The sequence below is a fragment of the Dendrobates tinctorius genome, unplaced genomic scaffold, assembly GCF_039654945.1.
Source record: "Dendrobates tinctorius isolate UK_male_01 unplaced genomic scaffold, ASM3965494v1 ptg000332l, whole genome shotgun sequence".
NCBI classification, from domain to species: Eukaryota; Metazoa; Chordata; class Amphibia; order Anura; family Dendrobatidae; genus Dendrobates; species Dendrobates tinctorius.
In genome coordinates this window covers 5,747,096-5,772,372 of record NW_027361998.1, presented here as the reverse complement: position 1 = coordinate 5,772,372, position 25,277 = coordinate 5,747,096, and the positions used below count along the sequence as shown (strand labels likewise).

The 25,277-nt window shown below is 42.3% G+C and overlaps 1 protein-coding gene across 1 annotated transcript; it reads left to right on the top strand.

Moving 5' to 3' along the window:
* The first annotated feature begins 23,612 nt into the window (after positions 1–23,612).
* Positions 23,613–24,641, top strand: LOC141074318 (taste receptor type 2 member 4-like). The gene has a single exon (XM_073561947.1). The coding sequence runs from the start codon at positions 23,613–23,615 to the stop codon at positions 24,639–24,641; it is 1,029 nt and encodes a 342-aa protein (XP_073418048.1).
* Positions 24,642–25,277: the final 636 nt, after the last annotated feature.

Genomic DNA, 25,277 nt, shown 5'->3' with positions numbered 1-25,277 from the left:
GTTTGTAGAGCAGTGGGAAAACAGCAATGCAGCCGTCAGGAAGCCTTATAAGGCAGCCTAACAACCAACACCGCTGATCCAGCAAAATATAGCCTCCACTTGCACTGCACACACAGTGACTGGTGTGTTGTACAGGCAAAATCGCTAGCAGCAGAAGCAGTTTTTGGTGTCTTCTTCCCTGCCCAACGCTCTCCCTACAGAATCAGCAGCAGCAGCAGCTCTCCCTATTCTGAGATCAGCATGAGTAACATGGCGGTCGGCGTGCACGCCCTTTTATACCCCCTGTGACGCCCCCCAAAGCAAGCCAATCACTTGCATGCGCTTCTCAAAGATGGTGGTGACACCTGCCTATGTCATCACGTTGCCCACAGTGTCCGTGGATCCTGATTGGCTGAAAAAGGGCGGAAAACAAACTTTTGAAACTCGACTTTGGCGCTAAAGTCGCCGAGCTCGTGGCCGACCTCACCCTAGGGTCGAGTTTCGTTTCATGAAACCCGACTTTACCAAAAGTCGGCGACTTTTGAAATTTTTGGACCCGTTTCGCTCAACTCTAGGGAGCAGTACTATTAGTTTTTTATTTTTGTGCTTTTTTTAGGCTTTGCTGCTATCACACAGTAAACATGCTTTTTCATAAAAAGTAGGTATTTTTTGTTGCTATATGCTGAGAGCTGTAACCTTTTTATTTTTGGCAAACAGAGCTGTTTGAGGACTTGTTTATTGCAGGACAAGTTGCAGATTTTCTTGCTACGATTTTGAGATACATCTTTTTTCATCGCATTTTATTCAGGTTTTTCCAAACACAAAATCAATAAAACCCAGCATTTAAGTTTGTAATTTTTTTCATTTTTTGCGCGCTGTTCTCCATGTGGTAAAAGTGATAATATTGATTTACAATTATAGTGCAATTACAGCAATACCAGCTTTATATTATTTTTTGTGCTTTGCTATTTTTACAAACTAAAAACAATATTTTAGCAAAATGAATTTGTTTTTTGCTTCAACATATTCTGACAGTTGTAACTTTTAGGGTTTTTTTGTGGGACGATTTGGTGTTTTTATTTGTCCCATTTATTTACATTCAACTTTTTGATGGCTTTTTATTCAATTTTTTGCGAGTCACTATGGTGAAAAGCGATATTGTTGGCGTGTTTTTTATTTATCTCTTTTACGGCATAAGCCAAACGGAATAACTAACGTGCCAGTTTTATAGAGTGGGCCGTTCCGGATGTGGCAATACCAATTATGTATACTTTTTTTGTTTATTTTTGTTTTATCACAAACACTGCATTTTGTGTGTCAAAACGGATTTGTGGTCTGTGTGCCATTTGTTTTTTTTAGACTTTTTTACATATTTTATTTTACTTTTTTCACATTTCTTTACACTTTTTCACTGTAAAACATGTATACTTTTACTTTGATCACTTGTCTCTCACACTGCTCTACTCATGTACAGCAATGCATGAGAGCAGTCAGTGAATCACTGACTCAATCCTGTGAGACCCAGTTTATAGCTGGATCCAGGTATGGACTGGGACAGAAATTCAGCCCTGGCATTTGAAATCACACAGACCCATGTTGTCCCCATCCCCAAGAACCAGATGAGATTTATTACTAATATTACCCTGGAAGGAAGAAAGGAAGATATACAACAAGATCAATCTTTCTAATTTTACCTGTGGCCTGCTGACTGAGGCAGCAACTTTGTGCTCCGTCACAACTCTTAACAGGATGGGTGTCTTTATACATGGATTCTGTTATCAATGTAGCAGACAAAGCAGCCCACACCAGAGAGGCCCTTCTGGCATTTGCCAGAATTGCCAGATGGCCAGTCCGGCCCTGGCTGGATCTCTCAGGCCACCATACCCTGGAGTCACCACTAGAGTTGAGCGAAACGTGTCGAAAAATTTCAAAAGTCACCGACTTTTGGTAAAGTCGGGTTTCATGAAACGAAACCAGACCCTAGGGTGAGGTCGGCCACGAGCTCGGCGACTTTAGCGCCAAAGTCGCGTTTCAAAAGTTTGTTTTCCGCCCTTTTTCAGCCAATCAGGATCCGCAGACACTGTGGGCAACGTGATGACATAGGCAGGAGTCACCACCATCTTTGAGAAGGGCATGCAAGTGATTGGCATGCTATGGGGGGCGTCACAGGGGGTATAAAAGGGCGTGCACACCGACCGCCATGTTACTCATGCTGATCTCAGAATAGGGAGAGCTGCTGCTGATTCTGTAGGGAGAGCGTTAGGCAGGGAAGAAGACACCAAAAACTGATTCTGCTGCTAGCGATTTTGCCTGTACAACACACCAGTCACTGTGTGTGCAGTGCAAGTGGAGGCTATATTTTGCTGGATCAGCTGTGTTGGTTGTTAGGCTGCCTTATAAGGCTTCCTGATAGCTGCATTGCTGTTTACCCACTTCTCTGCAAACTGCTTTTTTAAAAGCAATCCAAATTTTTTTTTGCCCTGGTGAGGTACTGAGCGTGCATTGTTTCACACCATACAGTGGTGTACGCTCCTCACACAGTACTGTGTAACGGCTGTTATCACGGCCACAGTGAAGCTATCTGTGTGTGACTCTGTAAGGATAAGTCGAGGACATGTTCCGTTCTTACAGACCTCCACCTTCTAGTTTTGTCTGGTTTTCAAACAGTTAAGTATATTTGCTGTTTGATCACATTCAAAACTATAAAGAGACAGCGTGTGTCAGTCCGTATACTTAAAAAACACGGAGCTTGACAATTTTACGGACACCGGACAGCGGTGTACGTGCACGCTCCTCTCTCAGTACCGTGTAACGGATGTTATCACGGCCACAGTGAAGCTATCTGTGTGTGACTCTGTAAGGATAAGTCAAGGACATGTTCCGTTCTTACAGACCTACACCTTCTAGTTTTGTCTTGTTTTCAAACAGTTAAGTATATTTGCTGTTTGATCACATTCAAAACTATAGAGAGACAGCATGTGTCAGTCCGTATGCTTAAAAAACACGGAGCTTGACAATTTTACGGACACCGGACAACGGTGTACGTGCACGCTCCTCTCTCAGTACCGTGTAACGGCTGTTATCACGGCCACAGTGAAGCTATCTGTGTGTGACTCCGTAAGGATAAGTCGAGGACTTGTTCCGTTCTTACAGACCTACACTCTAGGGAGATTCCTATTCTGCCCAATTCTATATACACCTTGTAGTTTGTCATACACTAGCCAATTTTTGCCTGTGACATAGCGGTGTGATATTCACTGGGCCTCACACAATCCAACAGTGTCCACAAGTGTGTTCAGAAATTCTACATCTCCCCTGTCCTATAGCGACATTTTTCACACCTGCGACATTGAGCCTGTGACATAGCGGTGTGATATTCACTGGGCCTCACACAATCCAACAGTGTCCACAAGTGTGTTCAGAAATTCTACATCTCCCCTGTCCTATAGTGACATTTTTCACACCTACGACATTGAGCCTGTGACAAAGCGGTGTGATATTCACTGGGCCTCACACAATCCAACAGTGTCCACAAGTGTGTTCAGAAATTCTACATCTCCCCTGTCCTATAGTGACATTTTTCACACCTGCGACATTGAGACTGTGACATAGCGGTGTGATATTCACTGGGCCTCACACAATCCAACAGTGTCCACAAGTGTGTTCAGAAATTCTACATCTCTCCTGTCCTATAGTGACATTTTTCACACCTGCGACATTGAGCCTGTGACATAGCGGTGTGATATTCACTGGGCCTCACACAATCCAACAGTGTCCACAAGTGTGTTCAGAAATTCTACACCTCCTCTGTCCGATAGAGACATTTTTCACACCTGCGACATTGAGCCTGTGACATAGCGGTGTGATATTCACTGGGCCTCACACAATCTAACAGTGTCCACAAGTGTGTTCAGAAATTCTACATCTCCCCTGTCCTATAGTGACATTTTTCACACCTACGACATTGAGCCTGCGACATAGCGGTGTGATATTTACTGGGCCTCACACAATCCAACAGTGTCCACAAGTGTGTTCAGAAATTCTACATCTCCCCTGTCCTATATACACCTTGTACCTTGTTTTACATTACTATATAGTTTGTGTGATTTTGTGTACATTTTCACCAAAAATGAGGAAGGCTGGTGGAAGAGGCCGTGGAATTGGGCGGGGGTTGCCAGCTGGTAATGATGGTGTTGGTGGTGGATCTGATGGTAGTGGCTAAAGCAAAATAGGACCGAATGCAGGAGGTGTTGAGCCTGCGTCATCGTCTGGCTCCACAAGGCCTCGAAGGCTTAGTTTTCTAGGAGTTGGCAAACCGCTTTTAAAGCCAGAGCTTCAGGAAAAAGTTTTGGCTAACATTGCTGACTCAGCCTCCAGCTCTATCGCCTCCTCTTCTGAAGTTGTAAAAAATAAAAGCACTGAGTCGTCATTGGAGGGTCATGTTCATGAACCACACCTTTCCTTGTGTCCTTCACCCCAACCAAGATTGAAGGATGACGCAGGCCATACAACTGATTACTCCATGGAGCTGTTTTCACATATCATGCCTGGGTTATCAAGTGAAATGGTGAATTACCCAGGCCAAGATGAATCTGACATGGAGTGCACTGATGCACAGCCACTGATAGATGATTCTGCTGTTACATTCAGTCAGAGCACTACATTGTCCTCGCAGTGTAATGAGCCAGATTCTGACCCTGATGAGACTCAGGTGCCACTTCCCGCATACTATACCACCATACACGGTGACACAGAGGAAGGTGCACATGACATTGAAGAGGAGGTGATGGATGACCCAGTTGTTGACTCAGATTGGCATCCATTGGGGGAAGAGGGTGCTGCTTCCAATAGCTCAGATGAGGAGGAGGAGCATCCACAGCAGACATCGACATCGCAACAGCTGTTATCTGGCAGGCCCGGAGCACTCCAAAGACAGGTTCCAAAAATCAAAAGAGTTGCTGGACAGCTTGTCCAGACAGTCAAAATAGCACAGCGTGCTAGGCCGCAAAATGTTTTCCAAAGTTGGAAGAGTGCAGTGTGGCACTTTTTTGAACAAAATCCTCATGATCAGGCCAAGGTTATCTATAAGAAGTGCGCAAAGACCTTTAGCCGAGGGAAAAATCTGAAAAATTTGAATAGCAGTTGCATGCTTAGACATTTAACCAGCATGCACTTGCAAGCGTGGATACAACACCAAACCTCAAGTACCACATGTGCAACTGATCACAAAGAAGGTAGTCAGCAATGCTACATTGTTTCCCCCACTGTAAGCCCACCGATTAGCACAGCAGCAAATGTTGAGGTGTCGTTGTAAGATCAAAGCTGTCAGGGAATCCCACTGTTATATCAACGAAAGACTGAATCTAGGCCATCAGAAAGAACACCAACTCCATCACCATCATCAAACCTCTCTCAGTCCGCCCTGTCCACCGCTAGTTCCACCATATGCAGCTCTCAAGTCCAGCTCACCCTCCCAGAGACTGAGTAGGTCAAGAAAGTACTCAGTCTCTCATCCGCGTACACTGGGTTTGAATGCCCACATTGCCAAACTAATCTCGCTAGAGATGATGCCCTATCGGTTGGTGGAAAGCGCAGCTTTCCGCGAACTCATGGCCTATGCAGTACCACGCTATGACCTACCTAGTCGCCACTTCTTCTCTCGCAAAGCCATCCTAGCCCTCCACCATCATGTGAAAGACCGCATTGTCCATGCACTCAAGCAGTCAGTGAGTGGAAAGGTGCACCTCACAACAGATGCATGGTCCAGTCGACATGGCCAGGGCCGTTACGTGTCCATCACTGCGCACTGGGTTAATGTGGTGGATGCAGGGTCCACAGGGGACAGCGGTGGTGGGACAGTGTTGCCTAGCCCACGGTATAGGAAACAGTTGGCTGTAGGCTTATGACCCTCCTCCTCCTCCTCCTCCTGAAGCGAAAGCTCGCCCACAGAGCGCAGTCGTACGAGCACTCCATCTGCAGCTGCCACTGTTGCACACGAGGTGTCCCCCTATCGAGCAGCTAGTGAAAAGCGTCAGCAGGCTGTGTTGCAGATGATGTGTTTGGGCGACAGACACACCGCGGAGGTGCTGGCCGAGTACTTTCAGCGACAAACTGAGTCATGGCTAGACAGTATACATCCTGAGGCAGGCAAGGTAGTTAGTGATAACGGCCGTAATTTTGTGGCAGCCATAGCCCTTTCAAAACTCAGCCACTTACCTTGCTTGGCTCACACCTTGAACCTGGTGGTGCAGTGCTTCCTCAACAATTATCCGGAGTTAACAGCCCTGCTCCAGAAGGTGCGAAGACTGGGCGCGCACATCCGCCGGTCGCCTGTACACTCCATTCGTATGCAGAAGCTGCAGTGATTGCTCCACCTTCCCAACCACCACCTCATTATCGACATTGCAACAAGGTGGAACTCCACCCTGCACATGGTTGAGCGGCTGTGCGAACAGAGGCAGGCCATAATGCATTTGTGGGAGGATACACGGCCAGGCACTTTGAGAGTAGACATGAAGTTGACAGGTGTGCAGTGGTCGAAGCTGAAAGACCTATGTAAAGTCCTTCAGTGTTTTGAGGAATGCACACCGCTGGTAAGCGCAGACGATGCCATCCTAAGCATGAGCATCCCACTTATGCGTCTGCTCATGCAAACTTTGACGTACCTTAAGGAGCAGGTGTCTGCAGCCAATGTTGACGAGGAGGAAGAGGAGGAGGGAATCCTTGATGACATTCAGCCATTGTCTGCTCAGGGACCTCTCCTGGACGAGGTGGAGGAAGAAGAGGAGGAGGAGGATGATGATGGGGATGATTACTTAGGGGAGGAGGATGCATCTCGTGGGGCAAGTGAAAATGTTGGCATGGCAAGGTCTGGTACAGGGTTTGTGCATGACTGGAGGTATGTGGATTTGCCAGAAAGCGCTCCTCCAACCAGCACTCGCAGTGCATCATTGACACCAGGAACATTGGCCCACATGTCAGATTATGCCTTGCAGATCCTAAAAAGGGACCCCCGCATTGCCAAAATGATGAACGATGACGACTACTGATTGGCCAGCATCCTGGATCCACGCTATAAAGGCAAATTACAAAACATCATGCCACAGGAGAATCTTGACCTAATATTGGCTAATAAACAAGCAACTCTGGTAAACTGGTTGGTTGAGGCATTCCCAGCACACAGGAGCTCGCTTGCCCAGCTGCAAGTGTGCTATCGGAAAGTGTCTTCAGTGCAGCTGGAACAATCCCGACAGACAAAAGGACCCGTCTGTCAACCCAAAATGTGGATGATCTAACCTTCATTAAAATGAACCAAGCATGGGTTTCCAAGGATTTTGTCCCACCTTCCCTTGATGACACATAGGTTGCCAGAATAATGGCTTTCTTTGGTCCTCCTCCTATTCCGCGAACTTGACCTATTTTGCCTTTTGCAGCAGCTGAATTTCCCGCATCAACATATGCCACTTTGTAAACCGCCCTAACTGGGCTGCCCCCCCCATGGCCAGGGTCACCACCTAGCGCATGAAACCGTGCGAGTGCCGTTGCCCTGGACAGGTGGGTAGGCCGACTCTTGGGCGCGGGCACTGGCACAGGGTCCCTCATAGAGCAATCAAGTGTCTCTGACAGTGGTGGTGCACACCCGCCGTCAGACACACCGCCGTACTATGAGGGGCCCAGTGCCAGTACCGACGCCCACGAGTAAGCCCCCCTTGCTTGGGCAGGGCCCCAGCATTTGCAATGTTTACCTCTCCCTGCTCCTCCGCTGTGTAGTCTGGGCTGTCAAATCCTTCACTGGGAGTGCCACTACAAATTGATTGAACTGAAAGATGATGGTTAAGATGTAGCTATGCCCTGTCCTGCTGGCCGGGCTCTAGCTCCAGATGATCAATGGCTTCCATTTCTTATGGACGTCGACTCACAATGGCATGCAGTGGTGGTTTATCATCAGCTTTCACAGTTTTCCTACTCAGAAACGCGTGACATTCCGGCGCACATTTTAAAATGTGCCCTCTCATGCCAATCAAATAGAATCGCCAGCGGCCTGTGGCTTCTATCTTTTGCACTCCAAAGTTACGTGACAGATCATGATAGCCAGTGAGCACCATGTTTACATCGCTCCCTGTGATAAAAATTGGATTGAGATGAGTAACAGTGATGGAATCAACGGAAGTGAGATACAGCAAGACTTTATTCACAAAAAAATGTTTTCACTGTCTCAACACACAAATTAATTGAAGGTCAGCATCGCCTATGAGAATTGTGACGTAAGTTTTTCCCGTGAATAGTAATTCCTAGATTTCTGCAATCACTAGCCTTTATGTCAGTAATTGTATGCATCTCATTTCCTATTGCGGAGAGGCTGGACTGTATTACTGAGACAGAAATATATATGAAGATTTAAAAATAACACCAAAAGTATATAGTTGTGTATGCCTCAAATGCATTTCCTTTTTTCCACTTTTTAGATTGCTGTGTAATCCATACTGAGAACACGGAGATTTTACATGTTTAAACTATGCTATATATACCTGCTATCCAGTGATAAAGTACCCTTTCTCAACTTTGTACAATCTGGTCAAATCCATACTGGGCCTGAGAACATCTGAGTCTGCCTCCTGATCTATAGACATATATATTTAATGTGTAAACTAGGCTACATATATACGTGTTATCTGGTGAAACTGTACCCTTTATCAACTTTCTACAATGTTGTTGAATCCATACTGGGCCTGAGAACGGCTGCCGAGCTGTTAAGCAAGCTACAGCACCTGTGGTTTGGACACGTCATTTTTTCAGGAATGACGGTTAGGCCTAAATCCGGAATTGCGGTTGACCTGAACTTACTGGGAAATCATCGTTCGCGGGGAATAATCTGAATCCCAGATCCCCATCACTAACGGAGTTCAGCAGGTTATCTGCACCTGTAAGCGACAAAAGCTGGTCCTTTCAGTGTAGCGTGCATGCAGCCCTGGACATGTACGGGAATGCTAGACCTGTTATTGCTCGATCTCACGTACCAGAGCCTCGGTTATCCCTCTAGTAAGCTTGACACGTACTGCAGGGGCATGCCGGAGTCTCGGTTGTTAATGGAATAAAGCTGAGAAATCGCTAGCACTACTACAGACACACATACCACACCACACACAGAATCGACAAAGCTTTCAAAGTGTGCATCTTTTCTTTAGGTGGCATGGCTGTGGTTTCCCGGGTGGAGTCCAATTAAGCCACAGGCTCCACTCCTGGTGGTGCCCTTTTGGACATTCCTTTAAGGTTCAGCTTTGCAATCATTCTGCCCCCGGAAACCAAAAACTTTGCCTTCATGGATGCTGTTTGGAGGTTCGTGGGAATAACGCCGCCCGATCAGCAGTCAGCATATGGGTCGCCCTCCCAGGGTTGTGGGGTACTCGGTACCGAGCCGGTGTCAGTGGGATGTGTCACAGCAGCGGAGACCAGGACGGTGGCCCTGGGCGCCCATGTAAATGGCGTGGTATAATGGTAAAGAGTTTATATAGATAGTTTGACGCCACCTGTGGTGTTCGGCAACATAGATGTTAGGCCGACGCTGCATGCAGATCCTCTGGGACTGATGGTGTTGTGCAGCAAAGATGGTGAAGCTCCCCACAGGTGGAGCTGGAGTCCCAGGGAAGTGTAGATGTAGTGATGGGGGAAAGGCACAGGCGGTGTAGGTGCTGGTACCCAGATGTAGCGGTGCTGGAATAACTGTAGGACACCAGAGCGTGCAGTTCCAAAGCTTTACTCACAGTCTGCAGGTTACACAGATGCCTGTCTCCGTGCTGTGTCCTCCGGGTCAGGACCTCAGCCAACCTCCGGGACCAAAATGGAAAGCTCCCTTCCAACACTCCGCCAACATGTACCTTCCTGAACGTCTCCTTTCTAGCGCTTGTGGGGGAAGCACTCACAGGACCGTGGTTCACTGAAGCGCCTCCTGTCTAACAGATGTTCCTCAGACTTTACTTGTATGGCAGACAGCTGTAGCCTTTTCCTTCTGGCTCCCACACGTTGATGCTGGGGCCTCCGAGCCTTAGTTGGGTACAGAGCATTTATAGCTGCTACTTCCCCCGGTTTCTGCTGCAGGAATGTCAGTGTCCCTACAAACTCGGAGACCGCAATTAAAATGGGATATAGTGGGAGATGAATCAAAATTGTAAACTTGGTACATACACCACCACAGACTATATTATAGCAAAAAAAGGACAGTCATAAACTAATCTAACACAACACGAAAACACATGACCATAGTCCAATCAATAAAATTGTATATATTTTATTAGATAATACAATAAAGACAAGGTTAATTCAAAAAGAGGCAAAGCATCAAGTATACATAATCATCTGGTTAGAAATTGGAGGGTCAGCTAACCATAATCTTGAAAGGAGGTTACATATATGTGTAGGATCCCATACATCAAAAAATGTATAAAAAGTAATTGGTTTTTGTGACCACTAAAACTTAGTGTACAGAATCATGATATACTCATGAAACAATAGTGCTGCATAAAAAATATTGGTCGGTTGGTACATAAATACCTATTGGTTCCTGTCAGTATCCACCCCCTGACGAAGGCAATTGGCCGAAACGCGCGTTGGGGAAGGGCAGCTACCTCCGGCGTGTAGGAGCGTTTACAATCCACAGGTATAATTATTCAATAGCATAGTTGGGTTGTTGGCAGCAACCTTGGTGCTTCCTGTTTTATCATTTACTGTGGTAGTCTTATCTCCTAACTATGCCTCTTTATGCTCTTACTTGATAAGGGGTTTATGGTCATGGTCACAAGATCATAATTTTATCTATGTGTAGCAACCCCTGCTGGACATCACTGCACTTTGCACTTTATTTTATTTTCTAATTATTTATTTTTTATTCTTTATTTATTATATCTTTTGTTTTCTTTGGTTGTACACATATTGCACTTTATTATCACTATTATTGTTTGTTGTTGTGGTTGTTTTTCACGACACTAATATATATATTATTATTTTTTATGCAACACTATTGTTTCATGAGTATATCATGATTCTGTACACTAATTTTTAGTGGTCACAAAAAACAATTACTTTTTATACATTTTTTGATGTATGGGATCCTACACATATATGTAACCTCCTTTCAAGATTATGGTTAGCTGACCCTCCAATTTCTAACCAGATGATTATGTATACTTGATGCTTTGCCTCTTTTTGAATTAACCTTGTTTTTATTATATTATCTAATAAAATATATACAATTTTATTGATTGGACTATGGTCATGTGTTTTCGTGTTGTGTTAAACTCGGAGACCGGAATCGGGACCATGCGCTCCAGCTAGGAGTGAGCCTTAACTCTGCTCATCCTCCAGCTCCCCTTCTCACATCCACACACTTCCCCTTCCCTGCACAGAGTGCCCTAGCTTACCTCCTCCCGACCACAGAGAGCAGCTCCTCAGCAGTCAGGTTCAGAGGTCTCCCTGCTAGCCTGGAGTGGGAAATGTGTTGTGTGTTGGTTTCACTGCTAGAGAGATCCTTCGTTGCTCCCAAGCTTGACAACACACTCCCTAGGAGGAAGGTAATGCCACAGTGGCGACCATACTCTTGGGGACGCCACAAGTGCACTGAGGCCCAGCCACTGCTGGATGATGCTGCTGGTACATTGACCCAGACCACTACATTCCCCTCGCATGCTACACGACCTGAATCTGACCCAGAGGAAACTCAGGTTCCCCTTCCCACATACTATACCACCTTACACGGTGACAAAGAGGAAGGTGCAGATGAAAGTGCAGGTTACTTGAGCAGGTGGGGGGGCATAATCATGGGCGATGGCACTGGCACAGGGCACCGCATAGTACGCAAAAGTGTCTGTGCCGGTGGGAGGGCCTAAACAGCCAAGTGCAGTGAGATGGAAGATGGGGACGACAAGGAGTTCAGAGTAGTGCAGGAATTCCCTAGCAAGGAGACTTATGTAATTGTTTTCAATGTTGGGACAGCAATTTTTGGGGAGCACTATACTCTGGTGAATGATATATGGGGCCCACCATACACTGGAGCATTCCAAAGGTGGACATCATACACTGGAGAAGCATTTACAGGGCCCATTATACACTAGAGCAGTAGAAATGGGGCCCATTATATATGGAGCATTATATGGGATCAATGATTCCATATGGAGAAATATATGGGCCTCATTACTCTGTATAGCGCACTAAGCGCTGGCCATAATACTGTATGGAGTTATATACTGTCCATTTTTGGAGGCAATGGAGAATTTAAAATGGATATCAGTCATGAGATCTAAGAAGTGACGTATTTTTCATTGTACTATACTGCTATTTCTCTGCCGTATCAGAGCATCATGAGTTGTGGTATGTGCTAAAGGGGCGCTCTTTGGCCCTGGGCCCACGAAAACCTGGAGCCAGCCCTACCCCCCCACAACTGTAGCCAAATAACCCCCATTTTTCAGTGCGCAACTAGTATTATGAAGTAAATAAAGGTTGACAAGCTTAAGTAATAAAAATTGATGCTTTTGGCATTCAAATGGGCACTGTAGGTGTGTTTCCTGTCCTCCTCTCACTGCCGACTTTAATTCCCCATTGACTTACATTGGGTTTCGTGTTTCGGTGGGACCCCCGACTTTTCCCTATAGTCGGCCGATTTTGCTCGACCCGACTTTTGGAAAAGTCGGGTTTCATGAAACGAAACTCGACCCTAAAAAAACAAAAGTCACTCAACTCTAGTCACCACATGACCTCAGGGTACCATGGTAACTATCAGGGCCGACGATTATCAATTCTCATGTGAACCCCGTGTAACTATTTAAATACCGCTGTCGCGATTGACTGAGGCATTTAAGAGGTTAATCGTCCCATCTGGGGCCGACACCACAGGGTGCAGGCTGTCATGTACAGCTCGCACCCATTGGCACTTCCTCTACTTAGCGGCGCTATACTCTTATTACTCAGCGTTGTTATAAAGTTGACAAATAAGGTCCTGTAATGACTGGCGCTAAAAGGCATATCGGCAGTCATTAAAGGGTTAAAAACTGCATTTTGTGTTTTCTTGTGATATCTTTGTCTAATATTTAAATTTCTTTAATGATCTGAAACGTTTAAGTGTGACAAATATGCAAAGAAAATAGGAAATCAAGAAAAGGGAAAACACTTTTTTCGCACAAATGTATGACTTGGGGGTCTATAGTCAAATTTAGGTGATGTTCAAGACATTTAAAAAAAAAAGTCTGCCTCAACTGAACCCGGACATCCACGGGTCCGCTCATCTCTTATTTTCGGCTGTGACAGCTGTAAAATGAGCTTTACATGTTATGTGATCTGATCTACACTAAGTGACCTGGCCCGGCTCGGAGTCTGTGTGATGGAGTTTGCATTTGTAATATTTGAATGAATGGAAAAAGGTCGTCATCAAACCTTTAATAAAGACTCCTTGTGCAATCAAGGTCCTCACTGTAAAGAGATGGCTGATTCTACAGAGGACGATACTCTCATCCAGCATCTGGCTCCTGTGTCTCTGCAAATAATCACTCTCATACCCGGACTGGCGATACATACGTTTATTACCGGTGTCAATGTCAACGACCGGTGGAAAGGACGATCAGTGACTTCTGTTGACCACATTGTAACTTCTCTTGCGATTTCTAGGATGTGCACTCAGTTTGTTAATGCTCTCTATTACTTTGTGCTTACATTCTGCGCAAGGAGCCTGGACTCAGAGATTCCTCTGCTTGTTATTGATATGTTTTATCTATTCTTTAATCATTCGAACTTCTGGCTATCATGTCTGCTCTCCATCGTCTTCTGTCTGAAGATCTCCATCCTCCGCACCAGACTCTTCCTGTATCTGAGGAGGGTGATGTTACCCAGGACTGCTCATTTTATTGCAGCCTCAGGACTTCTCGCTGCTTTCAGTTCTATACTACACTTATGTATGGTTCTGAATGTAATGATTGAGCCTAGAACTTACAATATAACCATGAATAATACAAACACAGATTGCATGTATGCACAAAGTATATACAATTTTACCATAGGATCCTGTATGCCAATTATTTTTAATTTCATCTCCTCCGTCCTCCTCTTCTCCTCTTTGTATCATCACACAGTAAAGATGAAGAGGAGCAGTAATTTATCCATCAACTTGGAGACATATTACTCAGCCATGAAATTTGTGTCTTTCATCTTCATATATAGTGCTGTTTACTTGATAGTTCATATTGTTAGTGTTTTTTACTACTATTTTTACTGTATAGACCTTCCTTTGCTTTTTATTTTCTTGGACTTTCTACCGGTTCTACATTCCTCCTACCTGATCTACAGAACAGTCAAACTCCGGAGTCAGATGTCCAAGGTTCTGCAGCATGTCATCAATTTCTTACTCCAAAGAAAGGATTCAGAAAATGAGAACGCTGTAGCTTAATAAGAGAAATCGCTAGGATGGGCCATCAATAGGCGCTTAGTTACCCGCTGTTTGCCCTGGATACCAGCGTGCCCGCTGGTCCTGATCGCTGGTGAGTCTGCCTATGTGACAGCTCACCAGCGATCAGCTAACTATGTCCAGCAATCCCATCCACGTTGGATCGTTGGTGGGATCGCTGGGACTTTGAAGTGTGTAATGGGGCCTTAAGTTTAGTTGAGCTTAAGGTCGAAGTCCCTGTATCAACTATGAAGAGCTACACCCAATTTTTAGGCATAAATAAATATCTGATATATTCAGAGTAACATATTATGCAATCCCTTCTGATTGATAAAGAATGCCTGAGAATTATCAAGCCCATTTTCTAGACATTTCCCCATTAATTGGACCTCTCTAAATATATTATGACAGTGCATGAGGTTCCATAAATCATTTTTTTTGCTTCTATACCCGACAATCATGCTGTAATTATTTCTAGCACTTTAGAGTGTGAGAAAGTTGGATATTAAAAATGTAAAGCACTACATTACACATAAAGCTGCAGATTTAATGGCAATCTTTTCACTTGCGTGAAAATTTTAAATTAATTAAATTATAAAAAAAAAGAAGGTGGCAGCACAGTCCTCAATGCAATGAGTGCAAAACTTGTCCTCCCAGATGCCTGGCTCATTATCAGTGGGAATAAGTATGGGCAAAAATCCAGTGGAAACAGTTTCAGGGCTCACATGTAATGACTCTAGTTGGGTACTCCAGGACCAAGGGGGTCCTTCCCTTGCAATCAAAAGCAACATAAGCCAGCTCACCACACTTCCACCGCAGACCTCGGAACTCTGTCTGGACTGACGTGAGACAAGTAGGAGAGAGCAATTAGTTCCAGCTGCGTGTAAAAATCTTTCTTTATTTCTTCAATAAAATGCATAAATCTTCATAATGTGTGCCCCAACATGGACAACGGCAACGCGTTTCGATCTGTAAGATCTTTGTCAAAGCCATAAAGACACATTGATCTTGTCTGCTTTATATAATACATGTAGTCCAATGGCATTCATAGAATACAATCATGTGACAATCTATAAAACTACAAATCACAATTTTAAATGTATAAATTAAAACATATTTTGAAAAGACAATATTTTGCTCTTTAACAGTAATGGAGCATTAGGTCATTTCGTTTGTTCAGACCTTGCGGAGATCGAGTATTAAGGTGATAAATCCAAAAAGCCTCTCTTGTTAAGAGACGTCGCTTGGAGTCTCCACCATGGAAAGGAATTTTAACCTGTTCTATTCCCTGCACTCTGAAACCAGAGATATTGCGGGCATGGTGTGTGATGAAGTGCTGGGATACAGCTGACAGATTGCGATTTAGATTATTCATGTTATAAATGTCAGATAAATGTTCCCTAATGCGCACCTTCATTTTTCTAGAGGTGCAACCTATATATGACAATTTACATATTGTGCAATCTATTATATATATTATATTAGTAGAATTACAGTTTATATATTGTTTTATATTGTAATACACTGTCTCCCCAGCATTAGAAAAATTCTTAGTAACGTTTGCAAACTCAAAGATATTCAACAGGAGATGGAAGCAATAAATTTATCCATGCTGGAATATAAGACATTGACACAATTTGATTCCTCCATAGAAAAAATGAATGAAAAGGTTACGGCTTTGGAGGAAGAAATCATGACTCGCAAGAAGAAAAAATTTGCGAGAGATATAAATGATTATACCAGCAACAAAGTATACGAATGGGGCCATTGGGATAATTTCAATCTAACTCCCAAATCTATACTGAAGCAAAGCCATGCTCACAAGAAACGCAAACACTTTAAATCTAGAGTACCCAAACCGCATGTTTCTGTCACGTCTTCTGACCCGGACTCCTCTGACAATAATCTAAGTGCTCCAGATGTATCATTAAATGAAAATGCATCAGGCACTACAAGTAGAGATCACCATTATTCAAAAAAACGCAAGAGACGCGGGGGTAGAAAGCACCATAAACGTGCTAGGAATCACCACCCGCAAGAAGAAGTACCCGACCAAGTAGTCAAAAATGTGTTAAATCTGTCATCTAGAAATTTATCTACGGAACAAATACAAGTCTTATCTCTGGGATTGAACTTTGCTCCAGATCAAGACTTTGACCTCTTTACAACTATATTAGATGTGAACAAATTTATGCGCAACTTGACTGTTAAAAAACACTTTATGAATGATCCATCAACAAACATGACTGAGGAAGAAGAATGTAATCATTCCACTCAGCAAGTGTCAAATGAATTCCTGCACATGAATTTTCAGGAGCAGGTTTCTCTAGTATCTTTACAAGATTTGGACACGGAAAAAGATAGGGATATGGAATATACAAATCAGTCATCAAATTTTCATACAAAAAATCCTTATTTTTATCCGGTCCAGACGAGATCTGAATGTATGAATCGCTTTCAGGATATAGTGGAAAAAGAATTGCAGGCTCTATTTAACCAGAATAATAGTAAATCAGATAAATTTAAAAATCTATCTATGAAACAATCTGTAGCCGTGAGAGAACTTAAATTGATGACAGATGTAGTCATAAAGATGTCAGACAAAGGTGGGGTGGTGGTGGTCTTAGATTCTAAAGATTATTGTGATAAAATGAAAGAGATGTTATCAGATCAACAAACATATAAAGAACTACACTATAATCCTCTTCAGAAGTTCAGTGAGAAAACTAATAAAATTATAGCAGAGGGTCTAGAATTGGGAGTTATTACCAAAAAACAAGCAGATTTTCTGCAAGTTGATAAACCGGTGCTCCCAATTATTTATGGAGTACCCAAGATACATAAATATGCTGGCATTCCTCCTATGCGTCCAATTGTTTCGGGCATTGGTTCAGCTCATGAGCGTTTATCACAATGGGTGGATACATTATTGCAACCCCTTGTATAAAGGATGCCTGGCTATATTAGGGACTCTAAGCAGGTTTTACAAATTTTTTCTGATAAAATTTGGTTGTCTTCATATTCTTGGTTGAGCTGTGACGTAGTATCACTATATACATGCATTCCTCACACACTAGCGATGAGGGCGCTACAATTTCATTTGGAAAAATTTAGCAACTATTCTTCAGATTTGATTAATTATGTCTTGCAAGCAGTCATATTTCTAATGTCACACAATTTTTTCTCGTTTAACCAGCGTTATTATTTACAGTTTAAAGGAGTGGCGATGGGAGCCAAATTTTCACCATCTCTTGCTAATTTGGTTATGTCTTATTGGGAATATGAATTTATTTTTTCCAGTTCTAATCCTTTTTATAGTCAAATGGTATGGTATGGTAGATATATCGATGATACCCTAATAATTTGGGGTGGAGATGTATCTGCCATACCACACTTTATTCATTATCTAAATTCTAACGAGTATAACATTAAATTCACATATGAATCCAATCTGGATCATATATCTTTCTTGGATTTGGATTTGGCAGGTATTGAAGGCCGAATAATTTCCACCAAAACGCATCATAAACCCTATAGTGGGAATACCATCCTTCATGCGACTAGTGGACATGATAAGCATACCCTCAAAGCAATACCGGTGGGGGAATATACGAGGGTTAAACGTAATTGCAGTGAAGAAAGTAATTTAAATGGTGAATTGGTACATATGAGTAAAAAACTTAAAAATCGCATGTATCCAGATTGGTCCTTAAATCGAGCACGAAAAATAATAGAAAGCAAAAATCGAATTGACATGATTTCTACTAACAGAAACATTAACGAGTCTATTATAGGCAAAATACCTTACATTTGTTTTCAGTTTAGCCGACAATTTTCACATATTAAAAAAATCATTAACAAATATTTACCTATTCTATATGAGGACACCAAACTAGCATAAATTTTGGCGCCGGGTATAAATATAGTATCGAGGAGAGCTCCTACACTGGGCGACAAATTATCGCCCAATTTATTCTCTGAAAATAATAATAAAAAATTAGATAAAACATGGTTGACATATAAGGGTTTTTTTAGGTGTGGAACAACTAATTGCAAGACATGTAGATATGCAAACGTTACTAAGAATTTTTCTAATGCTGGGGAGACAGTGTATTACAATATAAAACAATATATAAACTGTAATTCTACTAATATAATATATAAAATAGATTGCACAATATGTAAATTGTCATATATAGGTTGCACCTCTAGAAAAATGAAGGTGCGCATTAGGGAACATTTATCTGACATTTATAACATGAATAATCTAAATCGCAATCTGTCAGCTGTATCCCAGCACTTCATCACACACCATGCCCGCAATATCTCTGGTTTCAGAGTGCAGGGAATAGAACAGGTTAAAATTCCTTTTCGTTGTGGAGACTCCAAGCGACGTCTCTTAACAAGAGAGGCTTTTTGGATTTATCACCTTAATACTCGATCTCCGCAAGGTCTGAACAAACGAAATGACCTAATGCTCCATTACTGTTAAAGAGCAAAATATTGTCTTTTCAAAATATGTTTTAATTTATACATTTAAAATTGTGATTTGTAGTTTTATAGATTGTCACATGATTGTATTCTATGAATGCCATTGGACTACATGTATTATATAAAGCAGACAAGATCAATGTGTCTTTATGGCTTTGACAAAGATCTTACAGATCGAAACGCGTTGCCGTTGTCCATGTTGTGGCACACATTATGAAGATTTATTCATTTTATTGAAGAAATAAAGAAAGATTTTTACACGCAGCTGGAACTAATTGCTCTCTCCTCCTTCCCTTACCCTAACACTATGGGCACTCTAGTTAGCCCTGTTTCCAAGATTACTTCTATGGTGAAGATGCAGGGACCAAGTACCTTGCCTTAGGTCCTGACTCTGCCCTCTGTCTGTAACCTCCCCCTCCAGGGAAGAGGGAAATAGTAGTGTACCATAATACACCAAACTAACAAGGTAATACTAAGAGGGATAAAGGAAAATACCAATCATACAAATAAATTTACACAAACAGAGGTAAACATCGGGGAGTGGAGGATGCGGTAACCAAAGTAGGCAACACAGAGGATTGGCACACAACCAATACCTAGCAACAGGCTCAGATGAATCCAGCAAATGCCTTCTCAAACAATAGCAAACCACCCTCTCCTAGCGATGCAGCATAAGCTAGCTCTGGCAATGAGTGCTAGCCAGTGCCCAGATTATATAGGAGATGAGAGAGAGTGTCTAACAGTGAACAGCTGAGAACCTTAATGCAGGAAAGCTTCCAAGAGCTCTCAACTGACAAGATTAACCTTTGCACTACTAGAAGAAACCTGTCACAGGGTTACAGCAACAGAAAGGAGCCAAAAGACTGCAGCGTCAGATTGCTCCTACTCCTGCGCTGAAAAGAAGCACTTCATCTTCTTTTTAAATGATCTTAATTTCTATCACTTTTTGCAACAGAAAAAATATGATTTTTTTTAATGTGCATTATGTCTGCAGACAGGTTCATGTCACCGCCACAAAATGAATACATGGAATATGGCGGGCTCTATTACATTCAGAAGCAGAAAAAAATGAATATATATATTTTTTTAATGTGCATGAGCTATGCACACTGTTGAATTTCACCGCCACTAAATAACAAGGTCAGATATGGCATGATGGATCACGCTAGCAACTGCCTCCCCAAAAATATTTCTTCATGCACAACAGCTCAAATCACAGAACATTGTCACCACAGCACTAAATGACAAGGTGGGATACAGCCGGCTGCTTCGCATTTAGGTAGTGAAAAAATAAGATTTAGAATGCTATACTCGTGCATGGAGCACAATAGAAGCCGTGCACAACACACTTGTAGGACACGTGCCCTGCCGGCTTTGTCTGTGGACCTCGGTAATGGCCAAAGAAAAAAAAATGCTGGAGGGTAAATTGAACAGCCACACTGGACACTATCTAGCTACACTATCTGACTGATATACAACCGCCTAACTAACTAGCTAAAAGTTTGCTGTTAACAGTGCCAGCGTCAAGTCAGCGTCTCTGCGCTGTTACAGGGTCAAAGTGGCGCTAAAACAAGATGTCCGCTATTTATATGGAGAGGAAGGTGTGATTTCAGCAGCCAATGACACAAGCCATTGTGTCAGGACATTGTGGATGTTTCCTGCGCCCTGATTATCTAGCCGCAATGTGCACGCCTAAAAATGACTGCTTACAAGAATGACGCGCCTCTGAGCTCTGCAAACCCCCTCCCCTCAAACACGTGCCAAACGCTCATGATACACCACCATTATCGTCGCTAAAGTGCTGAAAATACCTTAGTGGCAACGCAAGTAATTTCCCGCACTTTTTTCTGAATATCACAGATTTTTACCGATTTAATAAAATCACCAATCCGAATGTAACATATTCCTGCTGAATTTATGTTTGGAGATCATTTTCTGAACAAATTAGCTCATCACTACTTAATAAGTGAAACTAGATTCCACAATTTATTGCTCCATTTTTACCTAAAGCAGAGATGCCCCATATGTTGTCAGAAGTTACTGTTAAGCCACTCGTCATGGCTGCGAAGGAAGGAGCGCCATTTGGCTTTTGGAGGACATATTTTGCTAGAATAGATTACGGGTGACAATTGTGACGCTCCAAAGGTGTCAGAACAGGAGAATATTCATCTACGGCTGCAGTAACTATATTTTAATGTCCATACCAGGCCTTTTTCTGGAGAATGAAAAATCTGCCAGTCTAGGGCCCGCACATTGTACCCTCATACAGTGTAGAGCACCTATACATTGCAGCGCCCCCATACATTGTGCCAGCTTGTTCTTCTGTTGACATAACTCGTAAATGAAGTGCTCTCTCCCCACTGCAATAATTCCAAACATGTGGCCGCTTTTGTGGTTTAGGCACAGTGAGGCTCAGAAAGAGGGGGGGCATTTGAATTTGGGACTGAAGAAGTCACTGGATTTTATTTGAGGGTGCGGGATCTACGTTACTTTTCCAGAGTCTTTGTTCTTCCAGTAATGTGAGAACCCACTATAGTTCCAGTGAGAGATGATGGACCTGAGCGGGGGCTGGTTTTGTGCTTGATAAGTTAGGGGGGTTTATTGGTAACATTTTAAATAAGGCTGGATCATATTCTTGTGTTCTACGCTGAGCACTTATGTCGGGATTTCCGTGTACTAGACGCTTTGTATTCTGTTTGGCACTAGTTCCGATAGTATTCTTCTTTTTAGACATGCACAGATTTGTGGTCGCCCACAGTTGTTCTCTAAAAAGACGCCTAAAATTATAGGACACCGCCGGAACAAAGACAAATCCAAAGAGACTCCATCTGCCTCATAAGTGAGTGGTTCCATCAGGTGTTTTCTCTGAATCACGGTTTTGGGGAATTTGCACGGGAACCCTGATGTTAGCGAGCAGCGGAGAGTGCAGGATAAATGTAAGCCGAGCCTTATTCCAATTTTATGGGAGGTAGAATGAACAAATAGACAGCAGTACTAGATTAGTTCTATTATTTTTGTGCTGTTCACTGTGTGGTATAAGTGATAAGGCGAATTTATTATTCGGGTTGGTGCAATTACAGATTTATGTTTTTTTTTAGGTTTTGCTGCTATCGTACAGTAAAAATGCTTCTTCATAAAAAGTAGATATTTTTTGTTACTATATGCTGAGAGCTGTAGCTTTTTTATTTTTTGGCGAACAGAGCTGTTTGAGGACTTATTTTTGCAGGACAAGTTGCAGATTTTTTTGCTACGGTTTTGAGCTACACCCTATTTTATTGTTGCATTTTATTCAGGTTTTTCAAAACAAAAAATCAATAAGACCCAGTATTTAAGTTAGTATTTTTTAATTTTTTGCGCTGTTCTCCATGTGGTAAAAGTGATAATATTGATTTACAATTACAGTACAATTACAGCAATACCAACTTTATATTATTTTTTGTGCTTTGCTATTTTTACAAACTAAAAACAATATTTTAGCAAAATGAATTTGTTTTTTTGCATCAACATATTCTGACAGTTGTAACTTTAATTTTTTGCTGAATGAGCCATATTAGGGTTTTTTTGCGGGACAATTTGGTGTTTTTGCTTGTTCCATTTTTTTTTTACATTCAACTTTTTGATGGCTTTTTATTCAATTTTTTGCGAGTAACTATGGTGAAAAGTGATATTTTTGGCGTGCTTTTTATATCTCTTTTACGGCGTTAGCCAAACGTGATAACTAACATGCCAGTTTTATAGAGTGGGCCGTTCCGGATTTTGCAATACCAATTATGTATACTTTTTTGTTAATTTTTGTTTTATCACAAACACTGCATTTTGAGTGTCAACGGATTATGTGGTTTGTGTGCCATTTGTGCTTTTTTTATACTTTTTTACATATTTTATTTTCCTTTTTTCCCACATTTCTTTACACTTTTTCACTGTGAGACATGTAGACTTTTACTTTGATCACTTGTCTCACAAGCTGCTCTACTCATGTACAGCAATGCATGAGAGCAGTCAGTGAATCACTGACTCAATCCTGTGAGACACAGTTTATAGCTGTATCTCACAGGCCACCATACCCTGGTGTCAACACATGACTTCAGGGTACCATCGTAACCATTGGGGCCCGCGATTCTCAATTCTCAATGGAACCCCATGTAACTGTTTAACCACTGCTCTCGCGCTTGACAGAGGTATTTAAGAGGCTAATCGGCCACGAACGGTCACAAAACCATCATGTACAGCTGACACCCGTGGGCACTACCTCTGCTTAGCGGCGCTATGCTTTTATTACTCAACGTTGTTAAAAAGCTGACAAATAAGGTCCTGTAATGACTGGCGCTAAAAGGTATATCGGCAGTCGTTAAAGGGTTAAAAACTGCATTTTGTGTATTCTTGTGATATCTTTGTCTAATATTTAAAATTCTTTAATGATCTGAAACGTTTAAGTGTGACAAATATGCAAAGAAAACAGGAAATCAAGAAAAGGGAAAACACTTTTTTCGCACAAATGTATGACTTGGGGTCTATAGTCAAATTTAGGTGACGTTCAAGACATTTAAAAAAAAAGTCTGCCTCAGCTGAACCCGGACATCCACGGGTCCGCTCATCTCTTATTTTCGGCTGTGACAGCCGTAAAATAAGCTTTACATGTTATGTGATCTGATCTACACTAAGTGACCTGGCCCGGCTCGGAGTCTGTGTGATGGAGTTTGCATTTGTAATATTTGAATAAATGGAAAAAGGTCGTCATCAAACCTTTAATAAAGACTCCTTGTGCAATCAAGGTCCTCACTGTAAAGAGATGGCTGATTCTACAGAGGACGATACTCTCATCCAGCATCTGGCTCCTGTGTCTCTGCAAATAATCACTCTCATACCCGGACTGGCGATACATACGTTTATTACCGGTGTCAATGTCAACGACTGGTGGAAAGGACGATCAGTGACTTCTGTTGACCACATTGTAACTTCTCTTGCGATTTCTAGGATGTGCACTCAGTTTGTTAATGCTCTCTATTACTTTGTGCTTACATTCTGCGCAAGGAGCCTGGACTCAGAGATTCCTCTGCTTGTTATTGATATGTTTTATCTATTCTTTAATCATTCGAGCTTCTGGCTATCATCTCTGCTCTCCATCGTCTTCTGTCTGAAGATCTCCATCCTCCGCACCAGACTCTTCCTGTATCTGAGGAGGGTGATGTTACCCAGGACTGCTCATTTTATTGCAGCCTCAGGACTTCTCGCTGCTTTCAGTTCTATACTACACTTATGTATGGTTCTGAATGTAATGATTGAGCCTAGAACTTACAATATAACCATGAATAATTCAAACACAGATTGCATGTATGCACAAAGAATATACAATTTTACTATAGGATCCTGTATGCCAATTATTTTTAATTTCATCGCCTCCATCCTCCTCTTCTCCTCTTTGTATCATCACACAGTAAAGATGAAGAGGAGCAGTAATTTATCCATCAACTTGGAGACATATTACTCAGCCATGAAATTTGTGTCTTTCATCTTCATATATAGTGCTGTTTACTTCATAGGTCATAGTGTTAGTATTTTTTACTACTATTTTTACTGTATAAACCTTCCTTTGCTTTATATTTTCTTGGACTTTCTACCGGTTCTACATTCCTCCTACCTGATCTACAGAACAGTCAAACTCCGGAGTCAGATGTCCAAGGTTCTGCAGCATGTCATCAATTTCTTACTCCAAGGAAAGGATTCAGAAAATGAGAACGTTGTAGCTTAATAAGAGAAATCGCTAGGATGGGCCATCAATAGGCACTTAGTTACCCGCTGTTTGCCCTGGATACCAGCGTGCCCGCTGGTCCTGATCGCTGGTGAGTCTGCCTATGTGACAGCTCACCAACGATCAGCTAACTATGTCCCAGTGATCCAATCCACGTCGGATCATTGGTGGGATCGCTGGGACTTTGAAGCGTGTAATGGGGCCTTAAGTTTAGTTGAGCTTAAGGTCGATGTCCCTGTATCAACTATGAAGAGCTACACCCAATTTTTAGGCATAAATAAATATCTGAGTAACATATTATGCAATCCCTTCTGATTGATAAAGAATGCCTGAGAATTATCAAGCCCATTTTCTAGACATTTCCCCATTAATTGGACCTCTCTAAATATATTATGACAGTGCATGAGGTTCCATAAATTATTTTTTTTTGATTCTATACCTGACAATCATGCTGTAATTATTTTTAGCACTTTAGAGTGTGAGAAAGTTGGATATTAAAAATGTAAAGCACTACATTACACATAAAGCTGCAGATTTAATGGCAATCTTTTCACTTGCATGAAAATTTTAAATAAATTAAATTATAAAAAAAAGAAGGTGGCAGCACAGTCCTCAATGCAATGAGTGCAAAACTTG

What these genes read in the sequence shown, in the direction of transcription:
- LOC141074318 (XM_073561947.1), top strand. Translation starts at nt 23,613, where the DNA reads ATGGAAAAAGGTCGTCATCAAACCTTTAATAAAGACTCCTTGTGCAAT.